The sequence below is a fragment of the Notechis scutatus genome, chromosome 1, assembly GCF_049901735.1.
Source record: "Notechis scutatus isolate UNSWTSFEM ecotype Mainland chromosome 1, rNotScu1.2, whole genome shotgun sequence".
In the NCBI taxonomy this organism is placed as follows: domain Eukaryota; kingdom Metazoa; phylum Chordata; class Lepidosauria; order Squamata; family Elapidae; genus Notechis; species Notechis scutatus.
The window spans coordinates 195787795-195813943 of record NC_142009.1 but is presented as its reverse complement, the minus strand read 5'-3'; the positions used below and the strand labels follow the sequence as shown (position 1 = coordinate 195813943).

General features: G+C 36.8%; 1 protein-coding gene across 7 annotated transcripts in view; it reads left to right on the top strand.

Moving 5' to 3' along the window:
* Window positions 1-26149, top strand: part of SLC4A10 (solute carrier family 4 member 10) — a 177004-nt gene that overhangs the window by 115311 nt on the left and 35544 nt on the right. For 4 of the 7 annotated variants that reach the window (XM_087949855.1, XM_087949851.1, XM_087949854.1 and 1 more), the window contains 10 exons: window positions 3375-3563; window positions 8738-8826; window positions 11120-11218; window positions 18663-18820; window positions 19873-19960; window positions 20221-20367; window positions 21270-21370; window positions 22841-23015; window positions 23170-23303; window positions 24522-24767. In XM_087949855.1, the coding sequence (XP_087805981.1) occupies window positions 3375-3563; window positions 8738-8826; window positions 11120-11218; window positions 18663-18820; window positions 19873-19960; window positions 20221-20367; window positions 21270-21370; window positions 22841-23015; window positions 23170-23303; window positions 24522-24767 (1426 nt within the window). The remainder of the gene's footprint in view (window positions 1-3374; window positions 3564-8737; window positions 8827-11119; window positions 11219-18662; window positions 18821-19872; window positions 19961-20220; window positions 20368-21269; window positions 21371-22840; window positions 23016-23169; window positions 23304-24521; window positions 24768-26149) is intronic. The other 3 variants (XM_087949852.1, XM_087949857.1, XM_087949856.1) reach the window with 3 other exon arrangements.

The window sequence follows — 26149 nt, the reverse complement described above, 5'->3', positions numbered from 1 at the left end:
ATTGGTTGTACTAAGAAACTTGCTTTTTAAAGTGATACCATTTTCTAAAAATATCTAAAACTTAACAGCATAAAATTTCTCTCTCCATTTTCCTTCTTTGTTTATTTCCCTCTTTAATTTTCTTACTGAAGAAACTGTTGTATCTATCCAGCCTATTAAATTTTATATAATTATTAATAGCGTGCTGAAATATATAAATTATATATCTATATCAAATATATAGATATTTATTTTATTTATTTATTTATTTATTTATTTATTTAATTTGCCAATTGTTTACAAGATAATAAGTATAAATGTATACATAGTTGTGAATACATGAAATGGGTACATATAAGAAAAATAAAAGAATAAGAGAAACAATAGGACAGGGACGGTAGGCACGTTGGTGCGCTTTATGCACGCCCCTACAGGCCTCTTAGGAAAGGGGTGAGGTCAATAGTAGACAGTCTAAGGTTAAAGTTTTTGGGGTTTGGGGAAGAAACTACAGAGTCGGGTAGAGTATTCCAGACATTGACCACTCTATTGCTGAAGTCATATTTCCTGCAATCAAGTTTGGTGCGATTAACCTTGAGTTTGTATCTGTTGTGTGCTCTTGTGTTGTTATGGTTGAAGCTGAAGTATTCATTGACAGGTAGGACATTGCAATGTATGATTATATATAGTATACTTAGATCGGATCGAAGGCAGTGTAGTTCTAGGTTTTCTAGGTCTAGAATTTCGAGTCTGGTGGCATAAGGTATTCTACAAAGAGTAGAGGAGTGGAGAACTCTTCTTGTGAAATATTTCTGGACTTTCTCAATTGTGCTAATATCAGATACGTAGTGTGGGTTCCAGACTGATGAACTGTATTCGAGTATTGGTCTAGCAAATGTTTTGTATGCTCTGGTTAGTAGTGTGATATTACCAGAGAAAAAGCTACGTAGGATTAGGTTAACAACTCTTAATGCCTTTTTGGCTATGTAGTTGCAGTGGGCTCTAGCACTTAGATCATTAGAGGTGAGTATTCCAAGGTCCTTTACAGAGCTTGGGTCATCAACAAGATCTTGACTATTCAGCTTGTATTTTATTTTCTGATTTTTTTGCCAATATGTAAGACAGAGCATTTATTTGTTGAGATTTGAAGTTGCCATTTGTTTGACCACTCTGATACATAGTCAAGATCTTTTTGTAGGGTAGCAGTATTGTCTGTGGTATTGAACAGCTTTACATCATCAGCAAAGAGAACGCAATTGCTCTTAATATGATCACAGAGGTCGTTTATGTAGAGTATGAAGAGAGTTGGTCCTAGAACACTGCCTTGGGGAACACCACTATTGACAGGTACTGGATTTGATAGTACGCTCCCGATTTTGACCATTTGTTGTCTGTTTGACAGGAATGCTTCTATCCAGTTATTCAGTTGTCCAGAGATACCATAGGATTTTATTTTTAGGAGTAGTTTGTCGTGTACCACTGAATCAAAGGCTTTACAGAAGTCTATGTAGATTGCGTCTATTGCTTTGCCCTGGTCGAGTTGTGTCGTCCATATGTTTTTGCAGTGTAAGAGTTGCAGATTACAGGATAGTTTTTTTCTGAAACCAAATTGTTTATTGGAGAGTAGGTTATTTGTCTCTAAGTGAAGGATGATGGATTGGTTAATAATTGATTCCATGACTTTACAGGTGACGCAGCATAAGGAGATTGGCCTGTAATTTTCAACTAGGCTTGGGTCTCCCTTTTTGAAGATGGGGATGACTGTGGCTTGTGACCATAGGTTAGGCAAGGAGCTGGTCCTGAAAGATTTTTCAAAGATTATGCTTAGAGGTTTGGCTATGGCAGTGGATAGCTTTCTTAAGAAGTAGGCACATATTCCATCCGGTCCAATAGATAGAGATGGTTTTAGGTTGTGTAGTGCTTTTTCAACATTGTCTTCTGTGAAATCGATATGTATTAGATCATTGTTGTTATCTGTGGTACGGCTAGGAAATACTGGGCATGATCCATTGCTGTTTACAAATACTGAGCCGAAGAATGTGTTAAAGATGTTGGCTTTAATGGTGTCGTCGTTGCAGTCTTTACCATCAGGTCCTATCAAGGGAGGGATGGACCTTGAGTCTTTTAGTTTGTTTGTTGTTTATATATGTTTTGGTTCAGTTCAATACCTGCATCCCGTCTTCTACAGTGACTGATTCTCCAATGTCTGTTTTATAGCCATGAAATCTGCTTATGCTTAGAAAGAGAAGGAGAAAAATAGATATCGGAAGCTGATCTGGACATATTTATTTATATCATATTTTTTAGCTGCCCATCCACCCTTGGATACCTGGTTATAATTTTAAAACTGATCAGGGAAACGCTGCACTCTTGATGACTGTATGGTTTTATCTGTATGGTTTTATCTTTTATCTTTATCTTTTCAAAATTCATTTTCATGTGCGAAGGTCCAATCAGAATTGAGCTTGCATAGCAAAATTCATTTTATTGTCCTGATTAGAGTTTGGGCAGTTTTTATATCTGCATAACCAAGGAAGCAGTTTAAAGCAACTGCTTCTCAAAAGCTGCTTCCCCTAAAAGATTCTATCTCATCATGCAGTTTGAAAAAAGACTCTCCAATAAATAGTTGCAAAGCAGTAGAGGCAAACCCAGTTTGAAGTGAGGGTGGAATAGTGATTAATCCTTACCCTGCTTGCTTATTTTGTTTTCTTGAAAAAGCCCACTCCCTATAATTTTTGTACAAGAAAACCACAGTGGGAATGCCAGTAGGTGGAATGAAAATGATGTTTGAGGAAAGAGTTAAATCCCACTTCATGGCTTTCTCTAGGGCCTTAATCCCAATGTCTTGACTTTCTATAGCCGGTAGCTTGATTACTCAAATGCTTACATAAATTTGAATAGTTGGATATGGAAGTGAATAGCAAACTCGGTCTACCTGTTTGTCAATACTGCTTATCTTTCATGTTCATAAACATGGTTACAAGATAACAAAATACCAGTACAAAAACTGGTATTGTGAGGATAGAGTGGTCTGGGCAAACATTTATCTTGTGGAAACCTTCTTGCAGGTTCACTAAGAAACAAATGTAAGCAGAGGCCACTTGCAAACTTCGCAGTTCAATCTTGGAAGGCCATTGACCAAGCAAACCTGATTTGGTGATTTCAGGGGGTACCTTTCACACATTTTTTAAAAATCCCTTTAGCTCTCCCATGGAAATCTGAACCATCAATACTAGGTATTACTTGCAATGATACTTGCAGCACAGTGATCAAATCTCATATAAGTAACAGATTTGACCGAATGCTTCAACTGAGAATCCATTAGAAATGTGGCTACTTGTTGCATAATTGACTCAAAACTCAAAATATAATTCAATTGCTGTTTTATTTTTTTTCAGATATGATTCTTGATCAACAAGTAGGGTCCGGGCAGCTCAGTGAGGATGTTCGTCACAGAGTCCACGAGGCTTTACTCAAACAGCATCACCATCAGAACCAAAAGAAATTAAGCAATAGGATCCCAATAGTCAGGTCCTTTGCTGACATTGGCAAGAAACAGTCTGAACCCCATTCCATGGACAAAAATGGTAAAGTGTCATGTTAATGTAGCTTTGATACAATGAATTTGCCAAAATCCGTGATTTATGCCACATTTTGATTTTATATGGCATTTCAGTCTTCTTGTCCAACCCAGGCATTTTCTCAAGTTCCCTTCAATAACTGTGGGAAATTGGAGTTATAAGGGATGATAGCAAATCTTTGACAGTGACTCAGAAATTATAGAGTAGGACACCTCATAAAATGAAACAATTTACAGGCAATCAGGAAGGGAAAGCGTAGGTTTTTGGTACAGATGTGCAGGAGCTTAACTGGCTTCTTTATTTAACAAGTTGTTTTTACAGAAAGATATATTCAGCAGTTGCTGTATACCTCGTTGGTTTTACCTGGATAGATTTAAATAACATTTATACATTCCTAAGTGTACTTCCATCAATTTAGAGTTTGAGATAAAGTGAGAAGAGAGTTATAAAAGAAAGAAAAAGCAATCATTTTTGCGGGGTTATGTAAGTGTGTCTGTTGTCACTCCATTTCCTAAACAATTATGAGTTGCTAAGATTAAGATGGGGGGAAAAATGATATTTTCAGAAAAAAGCAAGGCAATTATCCTGACTTCAGGAGATCAAAGCAATACATTTTATAAAACCCCTTATGAAAAAGATTTTGCAAATTAGTCATCTTTTGTCTTAAAATAAAGCCTTTAACAAAGTCTGATTTCTCTGAGCCTATTTAGGTAAGCAAGTTCAGAACTGAACCATATATATGTCTTCAGCATTTTCCCTCTAAATTGATGGCTTGCACCTGTGCTAGAATACAATTCCAGACTTAACTTGCTCATTGACAGCTCCTTAGGAATGATACAAACTCTGGATCAATATATTTGAACAGTACCAATTTATTTTGACTCATTTTCCAGTGACAATGATGCAATTACAATGATGCAAACTAACACTGATGCATTTACATTCTGTTTACATTTAATGAGTTCTATTAAAAGCCTATGAAACAACAAGGTATTTGAGTTGGTTGTATTCAAGTGCAGATTGTAACACAGGTTAACAGATTATTTTCATGACTTTAATGACCAAAATTTCACAACATTGGCCATTAAAGAAGCAATATTTTTGATTGATTCACAAGAAATTTGATAATTCCCTGGGTAATCCCATCGATAGATTACAGATAAAACTGATTAAACTTAATCTGATTAAGCTTAATTTGATTAATCTGAAGAAGCTTCTTGGATAGAAACAAAACATTTTCAAAGAAAAACCAGAAAGTCCAGTTGCCTCTTGAAAAAACACCTTTGGTTCAATGCGTGGAATGTTTTTGTTTGAATGCTGCTGGAGGAAAATTCTATGCTATTTGAGATTCTAGTTTGTATTCCTTAAAATTTAGGTGTTCCTGGCTTCAAAATTTCCACAGCCTGGTCACTTTTTCTTTTACAACAGTACAGCAGTTCTTATTTTCTCACTTGTTCCCCTCTGTTCATCTTTTCCACTTTTATTATTTCTTTTCAGAAAAAGTGTTATCGTATTACTATTTTGAAATAAATATTCCATCATTCTTAAGTCATTTCCACTTCATATCATACCTTTCCTTCACCATAGGTTTCCCTTTCCCTGTTCATGAATAATAGTGCACGATCTAAACCAGAGTTTTTCCAACTATGTTTCATGGAACCCTACTGTTCTGTGTGAACTTGGTAGGAGGGTTCTTTGAGAGATTAAGGACAAGGAAAAAAAATTCACTAGCAGGTAGCAGGTTTTTTTAATCACTAGAGGTTTGCCTCTTGATCAAGGTTTCCTGAATATGTTTTTTTCTAAATAACAGATTTCGCAGTCAGAGAAGGTTTGACTATCTCTGCTGTTGTGCATGATCATCTCCATGTTCTTTCTTTTGCTATATCTTTATTGTATCTGTCTCTAACAGGCTCATCCCATCTTTGTCCTCCTTCATCTCTAACCTTTGGGTTCTGTAAACTCCTTGAAGGTCCAGAGGTAGTGTACTATAAATCTATCTTGCATGAACATTAGGTCAATTCAGATATTCACTCTTCACATCAGTCCTTTTTTAGCATAATGTGTCATCGTGATTAATCATGATTAATCACTTTCAAGGTCTTCATGGCCTTTTTGCAAAAAGGTATCAGATTTTTTTAATGGCTATTCCACTCTAGCCAGGATAAGTTTCTTTTGTAAATGGTCTTACTGTTTTTCTAATCTGAAAAGTATAAATTAGAAATGGATTGTGCTGTCAGAAATATTTTATCTGTCATTTTATTTCTATACACACATACACACAAACACACACACACACACACACACACATACACACATACATACATACATATATATACACTGCTCAAAAGAATAAAGGGAACACTTAAACAACACAATGTAACTCCAAGTCAATCACACTTCTCTGAAATCAAACTGTCCACTTAGGTAGCAACACTGATCGACAATCAATTTCACATGCTGTTGTGCAAATGGAATAGACAACAGGTGGAAAGAGAGGCAGTTAGCAAGACATCCCCAATAAAGGAGTGGTTCTGCAGGTGGTGACCACAGACCACTTCTCAGTTCCTATGCTTTCTGGCTGATGGTTTGGTCACTTTTGAATGCTGGCGGTGCTTTCACTCTAGTGGTAGCATGAGACGGAGTCTATAACCCACACGAGTGGCTCAGGTAGTACAGCTCATCCAGGATGGCACATCAATGCGAGCTGTAGCAAGGTTTGCTGTGTCTGTCAGTGTAGTGTCCAGAGCATGGAGGTGCTACCAGGCAACAGGCCAGTACATCAGGAGACGTGGAGGAGGCCATAGGAAGGCAACAACCCAGCATCAGGACCGCTACCTCCGCCTTTGTGCAAGGAGGGACAGGAGGAGCATTGCCAGAGCCCTGCAAAATGACCTCCAGTGGGCCATCCGCAGGTGGGGGTTGTCCTTACAGCCCAACACCGTGCAGGATGTTTGGCATTTGCCAGAGAACACCAAGATTGGCAAATTTGCCACTGGCACTCTGTGCTCTTCACAGATGAATGCAGGTTCACATTGAGCACATGTGAAAGACATGACAGGGTCTGGAGATGCCATGGAGAACATTCTGCTGTCTGCAACATCCTCCAGCATGAGTGGTTTGGCAGTGGGTCAGTAATGGTGTGGGGTGGCATTTCGTTAGGGGCCGCACAGCCCTCCATGTGCTCGCCAGAGGTAGCCTGACTGCCATTAGGTACTGAGATGAGATTCTCAGACCCCTTGTGAGACCATATGCTGGTGCGGTTGGCCCTGGGTTCCTCCTAATGCAAGACAATGCTAGACCTCATGTAGATGGAGTGTGTCAGCAGTTCCTGCAAGACGAAGGCATTGATGCTATGGACTGGCCCGCCCGTTCCCCAGACCTGAATGCAATTGAGCACATCTGGGACATCATGTCTCGCTCCATCCACCAACGCCACATTACACCACAGACTGTCCAGGAGTTGGGGGATGCTTTAGTCCAGGTGTGGGAGGAGATCCCTGAGGAGACCATCTGCCACCTCATCAGGAGCATGCCCATGCATTGTAGGGAGGTCATACAGGCACGTGGAGGCCACACACACTACTGAGCCTCCTTTTGACTTGTTTTAAGGACATTACATCAACGTTGGATCAGCCTGTAGTGGTTTTTTTTTTCACTTTAATTTTGAGTGTAACTCGAAATCCAGACCTCCATGGGTTGCTAAATTTGATTTCCATTGATAATTTTTGTGTGATTTTGTTGTCAGCACATTCAACTATGTAATGAATGAAGTATTTAATAAGAATATTCCATTCATTCAGATCTAGGATGTCTTATTTTTGTGTTCCCTTTATTTTTTTGAGCAGTGTATAATAAAATAAAAATGGGGAAAAGTCTGAATGAAAATGTAGAGTGGATTTGGACAATGAATACCTCTAGCACTAAAACCTGTGTAGATTTTAAAAAATAATGATTTCCCTCCCAGTATTGCTGGGATCATAGTTGAATGAGCTCGCGCTCACAGAACCGGTTGCAGCCCACTACTGGCTCTATGCAATTTTGTAAGGAAATATGCATCTTATTGCAGTATAGAGATGCCTTCTAATAGTGATCCTGGGAAAATGTATTTATTGCAATAGCAATAGTCAGCTATTATTTGATTCATATTTTACACATTACTTGATCAGGTACATGTGTTATAATTGGGATTAGATTGTATGTGATTCAATCCCTTGCCCCTTTGTCAGGTATTATATAGGGCACTTTATTGTGCTTTATATAGGGCACTTAGCTTCATGAGCTATAATAGATGTGTTTTCAGTATTTGCAAGAAGGGGGATATATTAATAAGCTATGAAGGAATAGCTTTCCTTATTTGAACTCCCAGAGTAGAGAGATAGAGTTGTTACCTTATGTCATGCTTTTTGTATTCAATGTTCCATGATACCACCACCCAAGAGGGGTGACTATTTCAATAATTTTATTATTTTATTTTATTATTTTATTTTTATTAATTTATTTTTATCTTATTATTATTATTTTAATCCCGCCTTTGTTATTTTTTATAAAGAGCTCAAGGGAGCAATGCATATCTAACACTCCTTCCTCTGCTTGTTTTCTTCCAGGAGACATTAAACAATCAATTTTACATTCCCTATTTAAATACAAGTTGAGTCATGAGTTTTAGTAAATCAATAAAATAATGGCTTCAGCAAACTTTTATAAAGTGATGCATACTGCAAATAGACTAAACATTTTTATTCAGTTGGCCCTAATTATTTTCAGTAAGTTATGATCAAGAAAATGTATTACTTATATATGTAGTAATGGCTTATACTTTGCAACATGAAATGTTTGTACATAGATATGATGTATATGAACCTTTCATTTAAATGTCTCTTCAGTAGAAGGCCCTTTCAGGTGGTAGCACCAAGCAAATCTTCAACTAATTTGTAAAAGCTAAGTAGCATTTGCCCTGATTATTATTTGAATGTGAGACTAGACGGGGAAATCCAGAACTATGGACTGATATTTTTAAAATCATTATTTATCTACTGTTATCAAGCAAATTGCATCCCCCTTCTCTGAGGTTCACTGGACTCAAGCTGACTTAAGGGAGAATTTACTTTTTATTTCAATTGACTGTTTTGTAACAATAATACAGAAAAGTGTTAGTATTCTGTAATAACAATTTTTTCCAGCAGGTCAGCTTGTTTCCCCACAGTCTGTGCCAACCACTGAAACCAAAAATGATGTCAGCCGAGAAAACAGCACTGTTGACTTTAGTAAGGTAAGACTGTAACATAAATCTTTGAATGGTAAGAGTACAGCTTAGTTCTGGCAATAAAGCATGTTTCATTTCAGTGTAATAAATTATAACCGCCATTGTCTCATACTACATGCATTTTATGTAAATAAATGGAGGGGGATACGTTTAACCATTTAAAACAAACAATACTTTTTTTAAAAAAAAAAAATGGTTCATTTCATTCCATATCACTGTGAAGACATCATTAAACTTTAGAAGAGATGAAAGCTATGTTTCAGTATCTGAGCCAAAAGATCTTTGAAATGATGTGGTAGCATTCTCAGGCATTTCCTATCTCTGAAAATGAAACATGGGGACAATATATTTAAGGCTTAGTACAGTAGAGTTCTGATTGACTCACTCATACTTTCCATACTGTCACTACAATATTAAGGTATAAAAATTGCTTTGTGTGATTTCAACCGTGAAGGAGCCAGGTAATTTCTGTTTGGCAGAAAAATCCTGAAGTCCCTCAATAAAAGCTCTACAGCAGAGGTGTCCAACCTTGGTAACTTTAAGACCTGTGGACTTCAACTCCCAGAATTCCCTACTCACCCATCCTGGCTTGGGAATTAAAGTCAACAAGCCTTACAGTTGCCAAGGTTGGACACTCCCTCTCTACAGTAAATCTTAACACATTGAACTTCCTGAATATTTTGTTCATTGACAGCTGGTGGCTATTAATAAATTATCAATCCATAATATAAAGCCCCTGCATTGCACACATGAGGATTTGATTCAATTTAGCCATTCCTAAGGAAAGCTGGAAAAGATTCTGCTTGAAATGCAGGAGAGCTATCTATCAGTATTTATAAGCAATTTTATAAGCTTGTTTATAAGCTCAGGAAAGAGAACCATCATCTAACTTGCTAGAAAAGAAATGTTGCCAGGAGTTGGTGTGTCAGTGATTTGGAGGAAAGAACTATAGCATCAAGGGAGATGCCAACATGGTGACAAACTTTGAAGAAAGTTTATTAAATTGTCCCTGAATATACTCACAGCACAGGGGGATCTGCCCCAATGAGCCCCAATGATGAAGATGATCTCTGGAATTTGACTCACAAAGGAGATGCTTTCATTGGCCAAGTTTTATAGCCTTGCAATCTCTCTTTCTCCTTTCATCCCAGAATTGCTTAGGTTAGACATCAGCAAAGGATATTAATGAAGATTAAGTGCCCAGCAGGTACTGGGCCCCTGCTATGATAAAAGAGAGAAATAATTATTTGACTGAGGTTAAAGCAAAAAGTTTTGTTATGTCACAATTTGCAAGAGTAAATAGGAAGAGCTAGCTTGTTTAAGGAGCCTCTCTCTTCCAGGTGTTAATTGAAAAATGCAAGGTAATAATAGGGCAATAAGCTCCATGTGCTTTTTCCTTTCTGACTTCTGCCAAGTTTTTACCCCTAAAATCGGCTTTTCTAAAGGAGCAATTAGACCAGCCAGGAAGATGCCTCCCCGCCCAAGATTTCTTATCCCATATAACTTACATACTTAGACTGTTCCCAGTAAAATATATCCCAAATATTTAGCTACAGCCAAACAATCTTTTCTGTGTTTCATTTTCAGAGTATTTGTAGAGATAGCTTCCTGTTAAATTAGAAAATTGGGAAAGAATCTTCTGCTGGATTAGCGTCCAGATTTATATTGGTTCTAATATATTCTATGACATTTACCCTTTGGCAATATAAAAACCATTTTTAATCATATACAAAATCTGAGGTTTTGTGATCAAGTTGCGATACTTCGTTGCTCGCTGCAAATTGTGACAAGCAGCATGGCTGTCCATAAGAACTGAAAGGGAAAACATGGATTTATTGGGAATATTATAACCAATGTAGTTAAAAATTGCCTAAGGCAGGGGTCCCCAAACCTGGCAACTTAAAGACTTGTGGACTTCAACTCCCAGAATTCTCTAGCCAGCTGGAGAATTCTGGGAATTGAAGTCCACAAGTCTTAAAGTTGCCAAATTTGGAGACCTCTGGCCTAAGCAGTGTTGTGTCACCAAATCATGGTTATATTAGGCTTTGGCTCGACAAGCCTCTAGCCATGGCCGTTGGCCTCAGCTGAACCAAGCGGGGCAGCTGAGGCTTAAGGTATCTTTAACTGAGTTTCTCTTCTAAGGGAATTGATGCCAACAGTGGCTTGACTTGTGGTTGAATGTGACATCCAGTCAGTGTGGCTGAGCCCGTTCTAGTTATGTGCTTGCTCCATCTGGTGCCAGGCAGAATATGAGAAGCAGCCTTTTGAACCAGCTGAAGTCTGTTAATTGTGCGTGCAGGGACTAGGAGACCAGCAAAAAGGGCATAACAGTAGTCTATTTGGGATGAAACAGAGAAATGAAAAAGGACACCTTCATCAGGAAGAGAGAGAGAGAGAGGTGAGGACCCACTCGGGCTATCTTTCTATGGTGATTGCAAGCAGCATCTCTTGCTAAATGTTAGTACCAAGTCAATGCTGTGTTTTGTCAGTGCAGTTGGCAAAAACTCCAGAAGTTCTAGATCAGCCTTCCTTGGTCTGGCTCTCTCTCCCTGGTCCATGCCTCTTCCTCCCAGCAGTGAACATGCTTCTCTCCTGAGGAAGATAGGATGTAGTCAGGGGTGGGATTCTACCAGTTCGCACCTATTCGCTAGAACCGGTTGTTAACATTCTAAGCAGTTCAGAGAACCAGTTGTTAGAAGAAATTACTGGCCTAATCCTGTAAGGAAGGCAGGAAGGAAACATTCTGGTGTTGCTTACAGAAACTGCCTCTCCATTAACCCTTATTACATTCTTGGCAGGACTAGACTTCCTGTCTCAGGAACCTCTCTGGAGCTTTCTTTCCCTCTTTTGCTGGTACTTTGCTGGTGTGGAGTGACCATTCAAAGTTACAATGGCACTGAAAAAAGTGACTTATGACCATTTTTCACACTTACGACAGTTGCAGCATCCCCACAGTCATGAGAGGCCAGGTGAGGAGATGCGTGCCTCAATGTGAGTGATATTGAGTTGGCCACACTCAGCCTATAACATGACCACCAAGCCACGCCCACCAACTTAGCCACACCCACAGAACTGGTTGTTAAAAAAATTGAATCCCACCCCTGGATGTAGTCCAGTCTTTACGGAGGGCACCAGGATGGGGAAAGCTGGTCTAGATGCATGTATTGAACATTTTAAACATCAATAGTCCTGCCACCCTTCATTTCATCTGAAGATTGTCCTCATAACTTTCAAATATACAAAGTATTTTTTTAAGAAATGGAAGATATAAATTTATTTCATACACCCGCAAATCCAGAAAAACAGAATCATTTCCTCAGCAAAACTATCTTTAATATTACCATAGTAGCATAATTCTGTATAGGAATTTCCATTGAATTCAATGAAGCTTACTATCAGGTAAGTTGATACAGGGCTATAGCCTAGAATAAACTCACTAAAATCAGGTCCAAAAAGGAAATGCCCTGAGAGGCATTGTGTTCATCTGTACTGCTGGCAAAACAGAAGCATCCAACATTATAGCTTTCCTTTCTCAACCTTGCTTGGCCCTAGAAGCTAAGCAGGTTCAGGCCTGGGTGATATTTGGATGAGAGTCTATCAGAAAACTCTATGGTGGTGGACATCCCAGAAAAAGGAGACAGTGAACAACTTCCATATTGTAGACAAGAAAACTGCATGTGTGTGTCCATTAAATCACTAGGAGTTGAGGTAAACATTCTTAGCATAAACACGTACCATAAACTGTACTGATTCATATTGCAAAATAGGAAACAGTAATGGCTCTTTTCTTTTCTGGATACAATTGTCTTAAATTGATTGGTGATGCATCAGATATAGGCATCAGATTAAGAAAACTCGCATTCAGATCTCCGCTCAGCTTTGTAGTATGGCAGCTTACTTGAGCTTGTTAGTGGCTATGCTTCCTTTAGGCTTTCTGAAACCCTGCTTTTTTGAACTAGCCATAGAGCGAGTTCTCATTCAAGGTGTGTATGAGATTTCAGCAATTTAAGTGATTATTTTATGTGATATTGCACAGGAAGGTCAAAGTACAGTAGAACCTCTGGTCATGACCATAATTCATTCCATAACATTGGCGATTTCTTCGTCTTCTAATGTTTCGTCTTCAGGAATTTCTGGGTCAGGAATCGTGTTTGATCACCACCTGAGTATGTGTTCGTGACCGTATTCAAAAAAATGGTGAATTTTTTGGTCAAAACCCGATTTGGTTGTGGTCAGAAGTGTTTGTGACCAGAGGTTCTACTGTATTGTGGTACATCTTATAAGGTTTAGTGATGTAATAAGATTTGGGTTGATACTTTTTTTAAAAAGTGCTTAGATTACACAGTGGTGTTCAAGACCCCAAAAGTTTGTCAATCCCTGAGAGATGGTATTTTTAATAGAAGGGAGGGAACATATGTAAACTATGGAATCCTTGGTGCTCTCTAAGTTTGGTTGTTCAGGGAAGACTAAATTCAGAAAGTCTCCACATGGCATTTTGTTGGAAAAACCACAGTAGCTTAGTATACATAGAATGCTAAACGAAACACAATACATCTCGTTAGGACTTAACCTTACCTATAAGTGACTAGGGTCAGTGTTGTTTTTTTCTCCGTCTAATTGACTTAATCTGCTTTTTATGAAGAAAAGATTAGGAGGGAGAAGAAGCAATGCTTAGAGTTGCATCAACATCTTTGGAGGCTAAGAAGGATTGAAAGACAAACAGATTGCCGCCAACAACAAGCAAATAAACATATTAATGAATGAATCACGAGTAGAGTCCTCTGGAATTCAGAAAAAAATTAATGCAAATCTCTATAAAACAGTATCTCATGTCATATTATCTCTTTCAATTGGCAAAGCAATTTTTGCAGCAGCCAAACCTTAACTAATGGAAGATAAGAAGCATTATTTGCATTCTATATACTTTTTCATGCTTCATCCACATTTGTGCTTGAAAAGCTACCAGCAGCCTGAGAATTAATGGACCCAAGATCTCTCTCAAGTCATTATGCATCTCTAGCATGATCTGCAGGACTACATGACAACGTGATCATACCTCCAATTCTTTTTTTAAAATAAATTTTATTACGTTTCCAAATTTTAAAAATATAAAATAAAACTTTATACATTGTTATCAATATCAAGACATCTTTTGCATCTCCTCACATTTTTCAGTATATGTATTTACTTATTCCTTTACCATTACATCTTACTCTTTCTATAAATCAATATCTTTTATCCTTACATCTCAATCTTCTCCATGGTATATTTACATATTTACATATTCCCTCATTCTTTTCCTAATTGCCATTTTATTTTATTTTTATTTCTAAACCACTCATACTAGGCATCCCAGGCCCTATAATAAATTGAATCTTCTCTGTCTTTTATTTTCATTGTTAGCCTGTCCATCTCTATACAATCTATTATTTTTTTTATAACCATGCCTTCCGGTGGAACCCTTTTTTCCTTCCAGAGTTGTGCGTACAAAATCCTTGCAGCTGTTAATATATGTAACATAATATATCTATCTGTTTTATTGCATTTTTGTGTTATTATACAATAGCGCATAGTTTCCTATGGGATGGGAAATGTAAACAGCATGCATATTTTCAGAGACACATGATTAGAGATTCATTAATTCGGATATGGAACAAGATTAAAAAGTATCATTATACTAAAATACCGAAATGGCTGTCAACTATGGAAGCACAAATCTACCCAAATGCAATGGATCTGGGAAAAAAAGAGGAATTACAAAGACCTATTAGACACACAAGGAAGATTAAAAACGAGACAAGAATTACAGCAACAAAATATAAAGATAGATTGGTGGCCATACATGCAAATTCAGGCAAGATATCAGAAGGACAAAGAACAATTTTGTTTCTGCATGGAAAAGCATCAATTAGATAAAATTCTACAAGAAATGGAAAAGAAAATGATTTCAAGAATATATAACTTTCTACTAGATTTTAAAATGGAAGAGGAGGAGGTCAAAGAGACGTATGGGAGAAAAATGTTGGCCACAATATAGACCTGGAAAATTGGGAGAGAATGTGGGGATCAAATTACAAACTAATTACATCCACAGCATACAAGAAAAATCAATACAAAATGTTCTACAGATGGCACCTTCCTCCCGCTAGATTGGCAAAAATGTTAAACTCAGACCCAAATTGTTGGAAATGTGGAAAAGAAAAAGGCACTTATCCACCTGGTGGATATGCCAGGAAGTGAAAAAATATTGGAATACAATTAGACAATGGATAGAAGAAATCACAAATCAGAAAATTGAATTTAATCCAGAAACTTTTTTATTAGGTATAAATAACACAGATCATACCTCCAATTCATGGATTGTCAAGATCGATGTCATTTGCTGGCCAATTACTTCTAGATGTGGTGAACGACGTTTTGCAAATTAATTGATTTTTTTTTAATGTTAAAAACTGCCAGGGGGCATCGCAGAGTGCATTAGATGACCTCTAGTGTTTCATTGGACGATCTCTTTGATGGCAACAATTGACTAACCCAGTTGGAATTGGGCAGAATACTTGCTTTGAAAACTCCCAGCCCTTTTGGTTTATTTGGTTTGAGCAGATGCCCTGAGCCACGTTGATGATCAGTGGAGTTGAGACTGAGGATGAGAGGAAGGGCAGTTTATCTGTGAACATACGCATGCCACTAAAAAATCTTGGCTTGGCTTCCTCTTTGCTGCATTGTATGAGGGCTCAATTACAATCCTGCCATCAAAAGTAACTCAAATCCTTCCAAGCATGTGCATATGCTTTCTCCCATCTGTGAAGTAGTCCTTCCTTAAAAGAATTGTTCCATTTCAAGCAATCAGTGATCATTCCTCGGTACCGGATAAATATGTAGATTTAAATTATTATTCCACAAGAAATATGTAAATAAGATGGCAAAGCAGTGAAAAAAGAACGCTGGGTTCAATTTTTGGAGATGTTAAAAGTTTTGAGAATGATTTCATAACACAGACAACGCCGTGGCGCTTAAATTCTGTCCATGTGCCAGAGCCATTTGCAGGAAAACAACTTTGTAAACACTATTGAAGACACACTGCACACTGCTACTGACAGATGGCTGGGAGATAGACATTAAAATGGTCACTTTAACAGTTTATATTGGATTTGGTCACTGTTTTTGTGTTTAGATTGGTAATGGGAAAGCAAATGGGAGAAAAATGCAGTAATTTGAAATTCTCGGAATATGAAGCTGTGATATCAATTTGAACATGTTGTTTTGTGAATTACTCTTCATAACATTTAGAAAGGTATTATGAAGAGAACACAAATAAAATATGGTTGTGAACACCAGACAGTTAACATAAAGTAAATGACACAAATCAAGGAGGAAAAAAAAAAGAATGCTTTTCAATAATTTGACGAACAGAATAGCAAATCGGAACCATTTCTTCATGTGGATCTTTGCATTGTCGGTTTCAAAGATCACCCTGAAAGCTTGTTGGAAAGATTGTGCATGATCACAGATGGTGTTTCACCCTGAAATTTTGTGTGATATGGGGAAAAGGACAGTAAAATCTTGTGAGATTTTGAAGCAAAAGCGCCAAAATTTGTAAGATTTGGCAGTTTTCTGAGATTTAGCCCATTTAATGTTTTATTTGATTTATCAAGGCTACTTATAATATCCTCAGTCATTTGGGGCTTGTGTTCTACTATAATAATAATAACAATAACAAACAACAACAACAACAGCAATAATAATAATAATAAATTATATAATTATAGTATTGCATATGTTACAATAATTTCTAATAATTCGAGAGAAATTCTAGTTTAAGCACATTAAACTAGGATTTTAAAAAAAAAGATTTTGTGGTTGTAGAATGTTATTTTCAGGATTGTGGACTACAATAAAACCACTGTATCAAGTGAGTACACAGGCCGTATCATAACTATGTCCACATAAAGGAAGGAAGGACCAGGAAGAGAGAGAGAGAGCTTTTGCTATAATCCTATTGATTCCTTATTTTTGTATTTGCCTAAGCACAATACCTGTTTTAACATTCCCAGCATTAGCTGAACCTTTCTTTTTATTTCTCTCAGTGGTATTATTTAGTTAATCTTTGGCACAGCAGGAATTTGAATACAGTTAGTAACAAATTGCTTTACTGTAAGGCTGCACTCTCTTTGCATGTATAGAATTCCTCCTTACTTTCTCAAAAAGCTAACATGACCCCTTTCAACCCCAGCCCACATAGTTATGGAATTGCTTTTCTGGTTTATTGTTCTTGCATTAAATAATGCTCCTAAGTTTTCTCACATTGGATTTTGGGGCAACAGGAAGTTCAGTGCAATTAGTAGGTAACTGTTCTCTTTCTTTCTTTCTGTTTACAAATCCTTGTTTTCTCAGAAAGCTATTACAACCTTGATTCCAAAATAATGGTTTCTGGAGAGAGAAAGATTAGAAGTCTTTCAACTGGTTGCTTACTATCTTTGCAAGTACCTTGGCCAACATAATCTAATGAGAGATCCATTATGCTTAATACTAACAATGTAACATAATAAAGCAGTGAAGGCTTCCAGTGGATTTTCCCCCTGAATGCTTAGGCATCCTACTGAGGAATTTTTTCCCCCTCAGAATGAGGCATTGTAGGTAACGTAATGAAAAATGTTTTGTTACAGTAGCAGCAAGCACAATTTAAAGTATTAAAGTTTAACAATGCAAGTATGATGTGTTGAACTTTTAACGGTATTGTTGGTTTTGTGACAAGGAGCACCTGAGCAAGCTCTGTGTTGAGCCATTGGCTCCTAACAGGAGTGTTTCCCAACCTTGACAACTCCAACTCCCAGAATTCCCCAGCCACGTCATTGATAAAAATTATGTGGAGTGGAAATCCATGGAAGTTGTCTAGAAACACTAATCTAATGCCTTATTCTGTAAATGGAAAACTTCATTGGGTACTTTATGTATAGCAGCAATTGCCAGTCGTGTTTCATTTTACAGACAACAGGAATCGCTGTTGAGGCCTGGGCACAGCCATGATAATCATGGAGCAATAATTATGGCCCTGTGAGCAGTAGGTGGGGACACTGAGTGTATCTTTCTTGATTCCCATGGAAATGAATCACGGGGTTACAGTGTGAGCCACCTGGCTCATTCTGGGTCATGGCAGAACTGCCACATTGAAGCATCTTCCATATAATAAAATGTGCTATTTTTCTTTAGCAATAATAAAAACATTGTGAATTTTGTAAAGCAAAACCACAATCTCATTTTTATTCATGAATTTACTTAAACTTTTACATGGAAGTAAAAATAACAGTGCTACTTTTGTCAGCAAGCATGAATGATTCTAATTTGTTTTTTAAATGATCAGATCTTGGTCCTATTGGAATGAATCATGTTGAACAAATTCATTAACTCATTGGTTGAAGATTAGTTGGATCGGAATTCACATTCTTAAGCTGCCTTTTCAGGAGTTGTAGAATCAGCATCCCTAAATAGACTTTTCACAATACCAGAAACATTAGCCTTTTATAAGGTATCAATAGGACTAAAATAACATTTGCAGACAGTGGATTATATTTAGAGCACAAATATGAGCATTAATTGTTCAATTAACTGCCAGGTCTTATAAACCTATAATTAAAGTTTTTATTGATTGATAACTCCAATTAATTTGTCAGAGTCTGTACCTGCACTAATACATGTTTATGCTAACTTATTCTGTGGTTAGTGATCCATGATGTATCAATGTGTCAGTGAAATGAAATGCTAGAAATCTTCACATCTGTTAGGTTCTCTCATTCCCCCTCCCATCCTTCTTTTTCTTGTATGGCTTTTTTTTTTATGATCAGGTTGACCTGCATTTCATGAAAAAAATCCCTCCTGGAGCTGAAGCTTCAAACATTTTGGTTGGTGAGCTTGAATTCTTGGACCGTGCTGTAGTCGCTTTTGTTAGATTGTCTCCTGCTATGTTGCTTTCGGGATTGACCGAAGTTCCAATCCCATCAAGGTAATTTATACCCATTATAAGAAAGAAATGTAATTATTCCAGCTTGATTTAAATTCTGCAGCTCACAGATAAAAAGAATAAGGGCCAGCCAGGGAATAAGGAAGACTGCTCTGAATAATATTAAGGATTATATATTGCTACAGGGCATCATTTGTGAAGACCACCTTACCCCCCCAAAGAGGGCAATATCATTGATGCTAGACTTACAAGATCTCTGATTAGTGTAACAAAACTCCTGATTTGTACAGCAAACAGCTGTAGCCAAAATGTGTTCCATCCATCCATGAGATAAGAAGTAATTGAAAACCAATATCATTGAGTACTGTATGATGTATGCACAATTTTACTTTGAAGGTTAAGTTGCCTCAAACATTATATAAGGTAGGGTTAGGGTTATTTAATGTCCTGCAATAAAGTCAGAAGAAGGTCTAAATTTCATAGGCTATCCTCTTTCTCTTTTTCCTTTTAGAATTTTAAAAATTTAAATCCATATGTGAAAATTCTATGAGAGTTTGAAAAATTCAATTTAAATTTGAGAGAAAAATGGGTTTTGTATTCATGATTAACAGGGAATCAATGTTTATAGAAAGCTGGGAAGAAGTTCATGAGCTTAAATAGAACATAATAAGCATTTAACTATTCTAAAAAATGGTAAGACAGCTGCCCAAACAGAAATGATTCTCACTTCGTTTTGTGTAACATTAGGTTTTGGTACAGTTACTGTTTAATAATACATTAGGAAACTATTTGTATGTGTATAATTCTGTTTAGTTTTGAGAAATACATGAGCCCAAAACTTGCTAGGTGAGAAGGAAATAATTCCAATTACCTCATCACCAGGGAAAGTGTTTATAATTTTCTTAAAAAATAACATATTCTTGGGTTTTTAAAAAAATTGGTATATCAATGTTTAAAAGAAATTATTTCCCAACTTATAAAATACAAGTTCAAGAGTGGTTAAAACTAAGACTAAGTTTTTTCTAACTTGTATTTGTTCGGATACTAGAATTATGTAAAATTAAATGAATATTTTTGTGTTCTATTTTTCATAGATTTTTATTTATTCTTCTGGGACCCTTAGGAAAAGGTCAACAGTACCATGAGATTGGCAGGTCAATTGGAACATTAATGACAGATGAGGTACTTATCCATTCACAGGGATTGATTAAACCTATTGAAAAGTTACCTATTTTAAAGTGCTTTGTATGAAGATTTATTGTAACACCATGCTCTTCTAAAATAACTAGCAGTTTCTTAATTCAGTGTTTTGAATCACAGTGAACAATACTGAAAATGAGCAGGAAAATTATTTTTATAATTTGTTGAGAAACAACTGTGTTTGGATTTCCCCCCCCCCCCTTAGAAAGAAAATTTCATGGAGTTCCTTCTTTCTTTCATAGGTATTTCATGATGTTGCATATAAAGCTAAGGATCGCAGTGACTTAGTCGCTGGAATTGATGAGTTTCTTGATCAAGTGACAGTTCTCCCACCAGGAGAATGGGACCCAACCATTCGTATAGAACCTCCCAAAAATGTTCCTTCTCAGGTATTTCTGTTTATTTATCTTTTACATTTATATTCCCCATTTCTTCCAGTTGTGATACAATTACATAAGATATCATCAGTGCTCTACAGTGTTTACCTCTCCTATAGATCATTGGCATCTCAAATATTTTTTCCATGATTTTTCAGAGATATATTACCATCAACATTGCTTGACTAAATTCATAAAGATTCTGTTCTGTTCTACTCTACTCTACTCTACTCTACTCTACTCTACTCTACTCTACTCTACTCTACTCTACTCTACTCTACTCTACTCTACTCTACTCTACTCCACTCCACTCCACTCCACTCCACTCCATTCCATTCCATTCCATTCCATTCTTCAGCTTGTATGAGTCAGTGAAAGTCTGAGCATGATTTTGTCATTGTATATTTTTTATTATAAATAAATTTTACCAGGTAGATATAGAAAGAGAGTTGAGAAAGAGGTATGATAGTAGCACACATGTGGCAGTAATATGTCCTTGTGCCGTAATAATAAGCCAGCAGGAATATGCTCTTTCTCTTGACTTGGATTTCATTGTACTTGAAAGTCTCAGCAATGGAACAGATGTGGTGGACACGGCATCCCACAAACCTACAGGAGAAAGATAGCTGAATAGTTTTTAATCTCTAGTGCTGAAGCCTCGCAGGATGTTATTAACTGATAAGAAGGCTCTTATTGTTGCACTTTTCCAGACGCTTCTCTCAGATTGTGCTTGGCATCTCCAGATGCTAGAAGTCCTGTTAAATAAGTTACTTTGGTGACTTTCATTTGTGAAAGGTGCCCACCAAAGGAAGCTAGACATGATATTTCTAACTTACCCTGACAGTTTCTTTTCAGTCCACAATTTGGAATGGAAAACAAATTCAAAACAGACACATCCATTTTTTTTCATTTAGGAGAAACGTAAAATTCCAGGTGTACCAAATGGAACTGCTGCTCATGGAGACCCAGAGCCACTTGGAGGACATTCGGGGCCAGAATTACAACGTACTGGAAAGTTAGTACTAAGATTGTATTTTCATTTTAGCCATACATATGTAAATGTTCATCCATAAACACACATACAAAGACATATAAGGATCTTTTTTAAAAATATAATCTGGCACCCACCTGAAGGTCAATAGGTGTTATGATAAATATAACACCTCATCATTATATATAAATGATGGTTAAAATGAAAAGGGTGTCCCATTTATTTAAAATACTTATGTAAATGTACTTCCTCTATTAAAATGGATTGGGTTCGCCTGCATATATATTTATCCCTTGCAAACAATTACTAAATTGGTATGCATATCATTTAACACATTAAAAATAGCCATGCAATAAACAAAGTCATGACAGCCTCTATGTTTTAAATGGCAAATTCCAATTCCATATTTCCTTGTAAAGTGCAGATGCAGCTCTTTTGTATGGAGAAACCCAGTCCATTTAATGAAGGAAGGAAGGAAGGTTAACTTTCTGTATTAAATTTTGCTTGCATTGTTTCAAATACTGTTAGGCAGATTATACTGTAGCTGTCTTATGTTGTTAAGGAAAAAACAGTATAATTTTTTTTAAAAATACTGACCTTTTCACTTTAGAAAGTTGTTATCATTGTTCAAACTTTGTTCAATTGCTAAAATACTGAAATTCAGTATGTACATACATTTTTTAACAAGTTAAGAAACATTCAAATCATAGCTGTCATCCTGTGGATGCTTACTAGGAAGTATACATAGGAATAGGGATAGTTGGAACATTATATAATATTGTTATAACAATGTTCCAATGATTTTAAGTTCATAGGAAATTGTTCATCTCAGCTAATGCTGAAAACATGAAGCTGACCATTTTGGCTTTCTTTCAAGCAAAGCCACTGAATTTTCTATTTGAAGCATCAGTTCACCATATTCTCTTTTGGGCCTAGCAGCAACTTTGAAGATCTCTGCATGCCATTGGGCTGTGTTTGTATATGAACAGAAGTCCTCTTGTCAGGTTTGCTGCCAAAAGGAAGTGGCCACAGTTCTGCTTTCTCTAATATCTCAGTGGCAGTAACCCAGAAGTGGTATTCAGCAGGTTCTGACCAGTTCTGGAGAACTGGTAGCGGAAATTTTGAGTAGTTCAGAGAACTGGCAAATACCACCTCTGACTAGAGATTTTACAGTATCCTTCCCCTGCCGCGCCCACCAAGCCATGCCCACAGAATCAGGAGTAAAAAAATGTGAATCCCACCACTGCAGTAACCTATTGCCAAAAAGGATTTTTCAGTATCTAATGCTGATGTTAGAGAACCAGTTTCATGTAATGGTTAAGCATCAGGCTAGAAACGAGAAGATAGTGATCTGGAAACTTCTTGATGATTTCATACCTCATTTTAAATAGCACATTAAATTTTAGTGTAACTATAAGTTTCTGCTTAATACAAAATAATAATGATAATCACCATCACATTTTAGTAACATTCATTCTTTTTCACTCTCTTTAGGCTCTTTGGGGGCTTGGTTTTAGATATCAAGAGGAAAGTGCCATTCTTTTTGAGTGACTTCACCGATGCATTCAGCTTGCAGTGTCTAGCATCTTTTCTATTTCTCTATTGTGCTTGTATGTCTCCTGTTATCACATTTGGCGGTTTGCTGGGAGAAGCAACAGACGGTCGTATAGTATGTGTTGCAATTGGATTTTCAGCCTTACTCTATCTATTTGTCCCTATCCCTATCCCAATAAATAAAATGTTCTGGGTGGCATTTTCTAAGGATCGGTTCCCAAGTCACAGCTGTAACTTTTCAATTTTGCTTTTTTTTTTTTTATACACAGAGTGCAATAGAATCTCTGTTTGGTGCATCGATGACTGGCATAGCTTACTCATTGTTTGGTGGGCAACCTCTTACCATATTGGGTAGCACAGGACCAGTTTTGGTGTTTGAAAAGATATTATTCAAATTTTGCAAGTAAGTGCTCTGTGTTCCTCCTTTTTGAGTTTTACCATTTCTACCTTCAATTGAACAAGCCTCTTAGAAAGACTCAAAAAAGTTGTGCTATGTCTTTTGATATGTTTAACCTCATTTTTAAAAGACTACTATTGATTGGTATTAGCACTGGAGTAGAGCGATGAGACTTGCCCATAGCTCAAGTGATCAGGGATGATGGGATTTTTAAGTACCATCTTAAAAATTCCTGAGTGTCTTTGAGCTTCTATCAATAAAATAGCATTAAGAGTGGTTAATTTAAGGCCAAAGTACTGCAGTTTGGACAGACAAGGGAAAAAACAAGATGGCAGCATCCTTGAACTGTGGTGGCGCAGTGGTTAGAATGCAGGATTGTAGGCTAACTCTGTTCACATTGCCAGGCATTCAATTCCTTCAATCCTGGCTGGATCAAGATTGATTCAGCTTTTCATCCTTCCGAGGTCAGTAAAATGAGGACCCAGATTATTGGAGGAAATATGCTGATTCTGTAAACTGCTTAGAGAGGGAAGTAAAGCACTATATAAGCAGTATAGTCTTCGTGCTATTGCTATCCTTAAAAAGTTATATTCCCTGACCAATATAGAGTGGCCCCTAGAGTTATTTGCCTACATTGATATTTTATGCCCAAACTCTTCTATATATGGGATTATGCCTAATTAAGTATTTGTTTTAGTTTGTATATTTGGATATCACTGTTCTTTAAAATGGATTCCAGGTGTTTCTCCTGGGTGAGGTGAACCTGCGAAGTACAAGACCTTGAATCACAACATAACATAGCATTGTATTTATGTATTTGTTGACTCACATATGTAGCTCCCCTCCTATTTGCAGAATATGTCAACAATATAACATCTATCAAAATTTAAAATAAAACCAAAGATAAAAACAAGAGAATAAAATCCAGTAATAAAATCCTGGACTCTTCAAGAGCAGAATGGAAGCCTTTTTATTTTTTAAGATTTTCAAGCAAATCTAGGAATTTGCCTTCAAGGTAATAACCACAACTATAAGCCAGAAAAACCAGCCATATTACTGAAATATGTTTTATGGCTCAGCATTGGCAAAAGACAATAAGTAGTTATAGCCTTTGCAATGCTTTCCAAAAAAGCTATTTTGAAGAATAATTAATTGTCTAGAGACCACATGGAATTCCCAAGTGTATTTGACCACCGCAGTAATATTTTTTAAATCTATTAATAGGGATTACGGACTATCTTACCTTTCTCTGAGAGCGAGCATTGGTTTATGGACTGCAATTCTGTGTCTCATTCTTGTTGCGACTGATGCAAGTTCTTTGGTGTGCTATATCACTCGGTTTACGGAAGAAGCTTTTGCATCTCTTATCTGCATCATATTCATTTATGAGGCCTTAGAAAAGCTCTATCATCTCAGAGAAACATATCCAATCAACATGCATAATAACTTGGAACTTCTAACACAATACTCGTAAGTAAGATTTTCTCCATTAATCATTACTGATATTATTTGAGAGTTTCTGCTATGAGAATTAGGGAGGAAATGCCCAGGAGGAAGAGAAAATTGCTATTTCTTGCTCAGGTTTGACGCCCTGTTCATGAATCTCATGTTGATGAACTTGTCAAGACCATCAAGATCACATTGATATCTGTTGTTTGTCAATACTTTAATTAGATTTTAAAATAAATGGGACATAGAAGAAGGCTTTCTATGATATGGACTCCTCTCCCCTTTTGTTATTATCATACTTATTAATTTTGAAAGTTGCATTATATACTGTTCCTATACTGTTTTTTTTCTGTTCATATAATAAAGGAAATCATTACAAGTTTCAAAGAAGGGTAACCTGATGTTTTCCAAAAAGAAAATTTATTTCATGAATGTTAGCTTTAAAGCAGTAACTAATAGATATGGTAGGATGGGGGTTGGTTTTATTTATTTATTTAGAGAAATGTCTGTGTAGGCCAAAATTCTCCTTTTCAGATAAGAGCTACAGCACCCCCCTCTTCATAGGAGTGGGGTAAGCCATAAAATATTCTGCAACGTAAAAACTTCAGTAAAACCATTCTGACTCATATAAAATGTTCACCTAACCCTAAATTAATTATACTTAGTTCTCTCTGAATTAAATGAAAAATAACCAACTCATTTGGTAGAACTAAGTTTATGCTAGCTTAGTCTTTATCTTAGTCTTAATGCTAAAAATCTGACTAGTTTGTGGTTAAATTATGTGGTTGCATGGGTTTCCTCTGAAAATAATCTAAATGCTGCAGATAGTGTAGAATGCTGTGAAGTACTGCAGGAATAACTTTTATTAGATACCATATAGCAATGGCCCTCAACCTTTTGGGCCCCAGGGACCAGTTCCGTGGGGAGAGGTTTTACTATGGACCAGAGGGGGCATGGTTTTGTGTGCTGCCTGCATCATATGGATGGGGCTTCACTTATTTGTGTGGCCTGGTTTCTGGCATGCTGCAGAGAGGTCCTGTCCATGGGCCTGGGATTGGGGACCCCCTACCATATAGGATCTGTCCTGGCTGCCTATATGTATGCTAATGGTTGGGTTTTTAAGATTTTAGAAATGACATTTCAGAGGCCCTTGGTACTTGAAAGAAGGCCTTCCCCAATACATACATCAAGATATTCAGGACAGGGCATCCTCAGCACCCTAGCTAGGAAAGGGGCATTGTGAGAGAAAGCTCTAGGACATGAGTCGCCAACCTTTTGGACCTCAGGGACCACTACATTCATAATTTTAAATCCTGCGGACCCCTAATATGAATTTTTAAAAAAGATAAATAGTATTTAGTGTAATATAAAAAATGCAGATAATTTTTCTGCGGACCATGGAC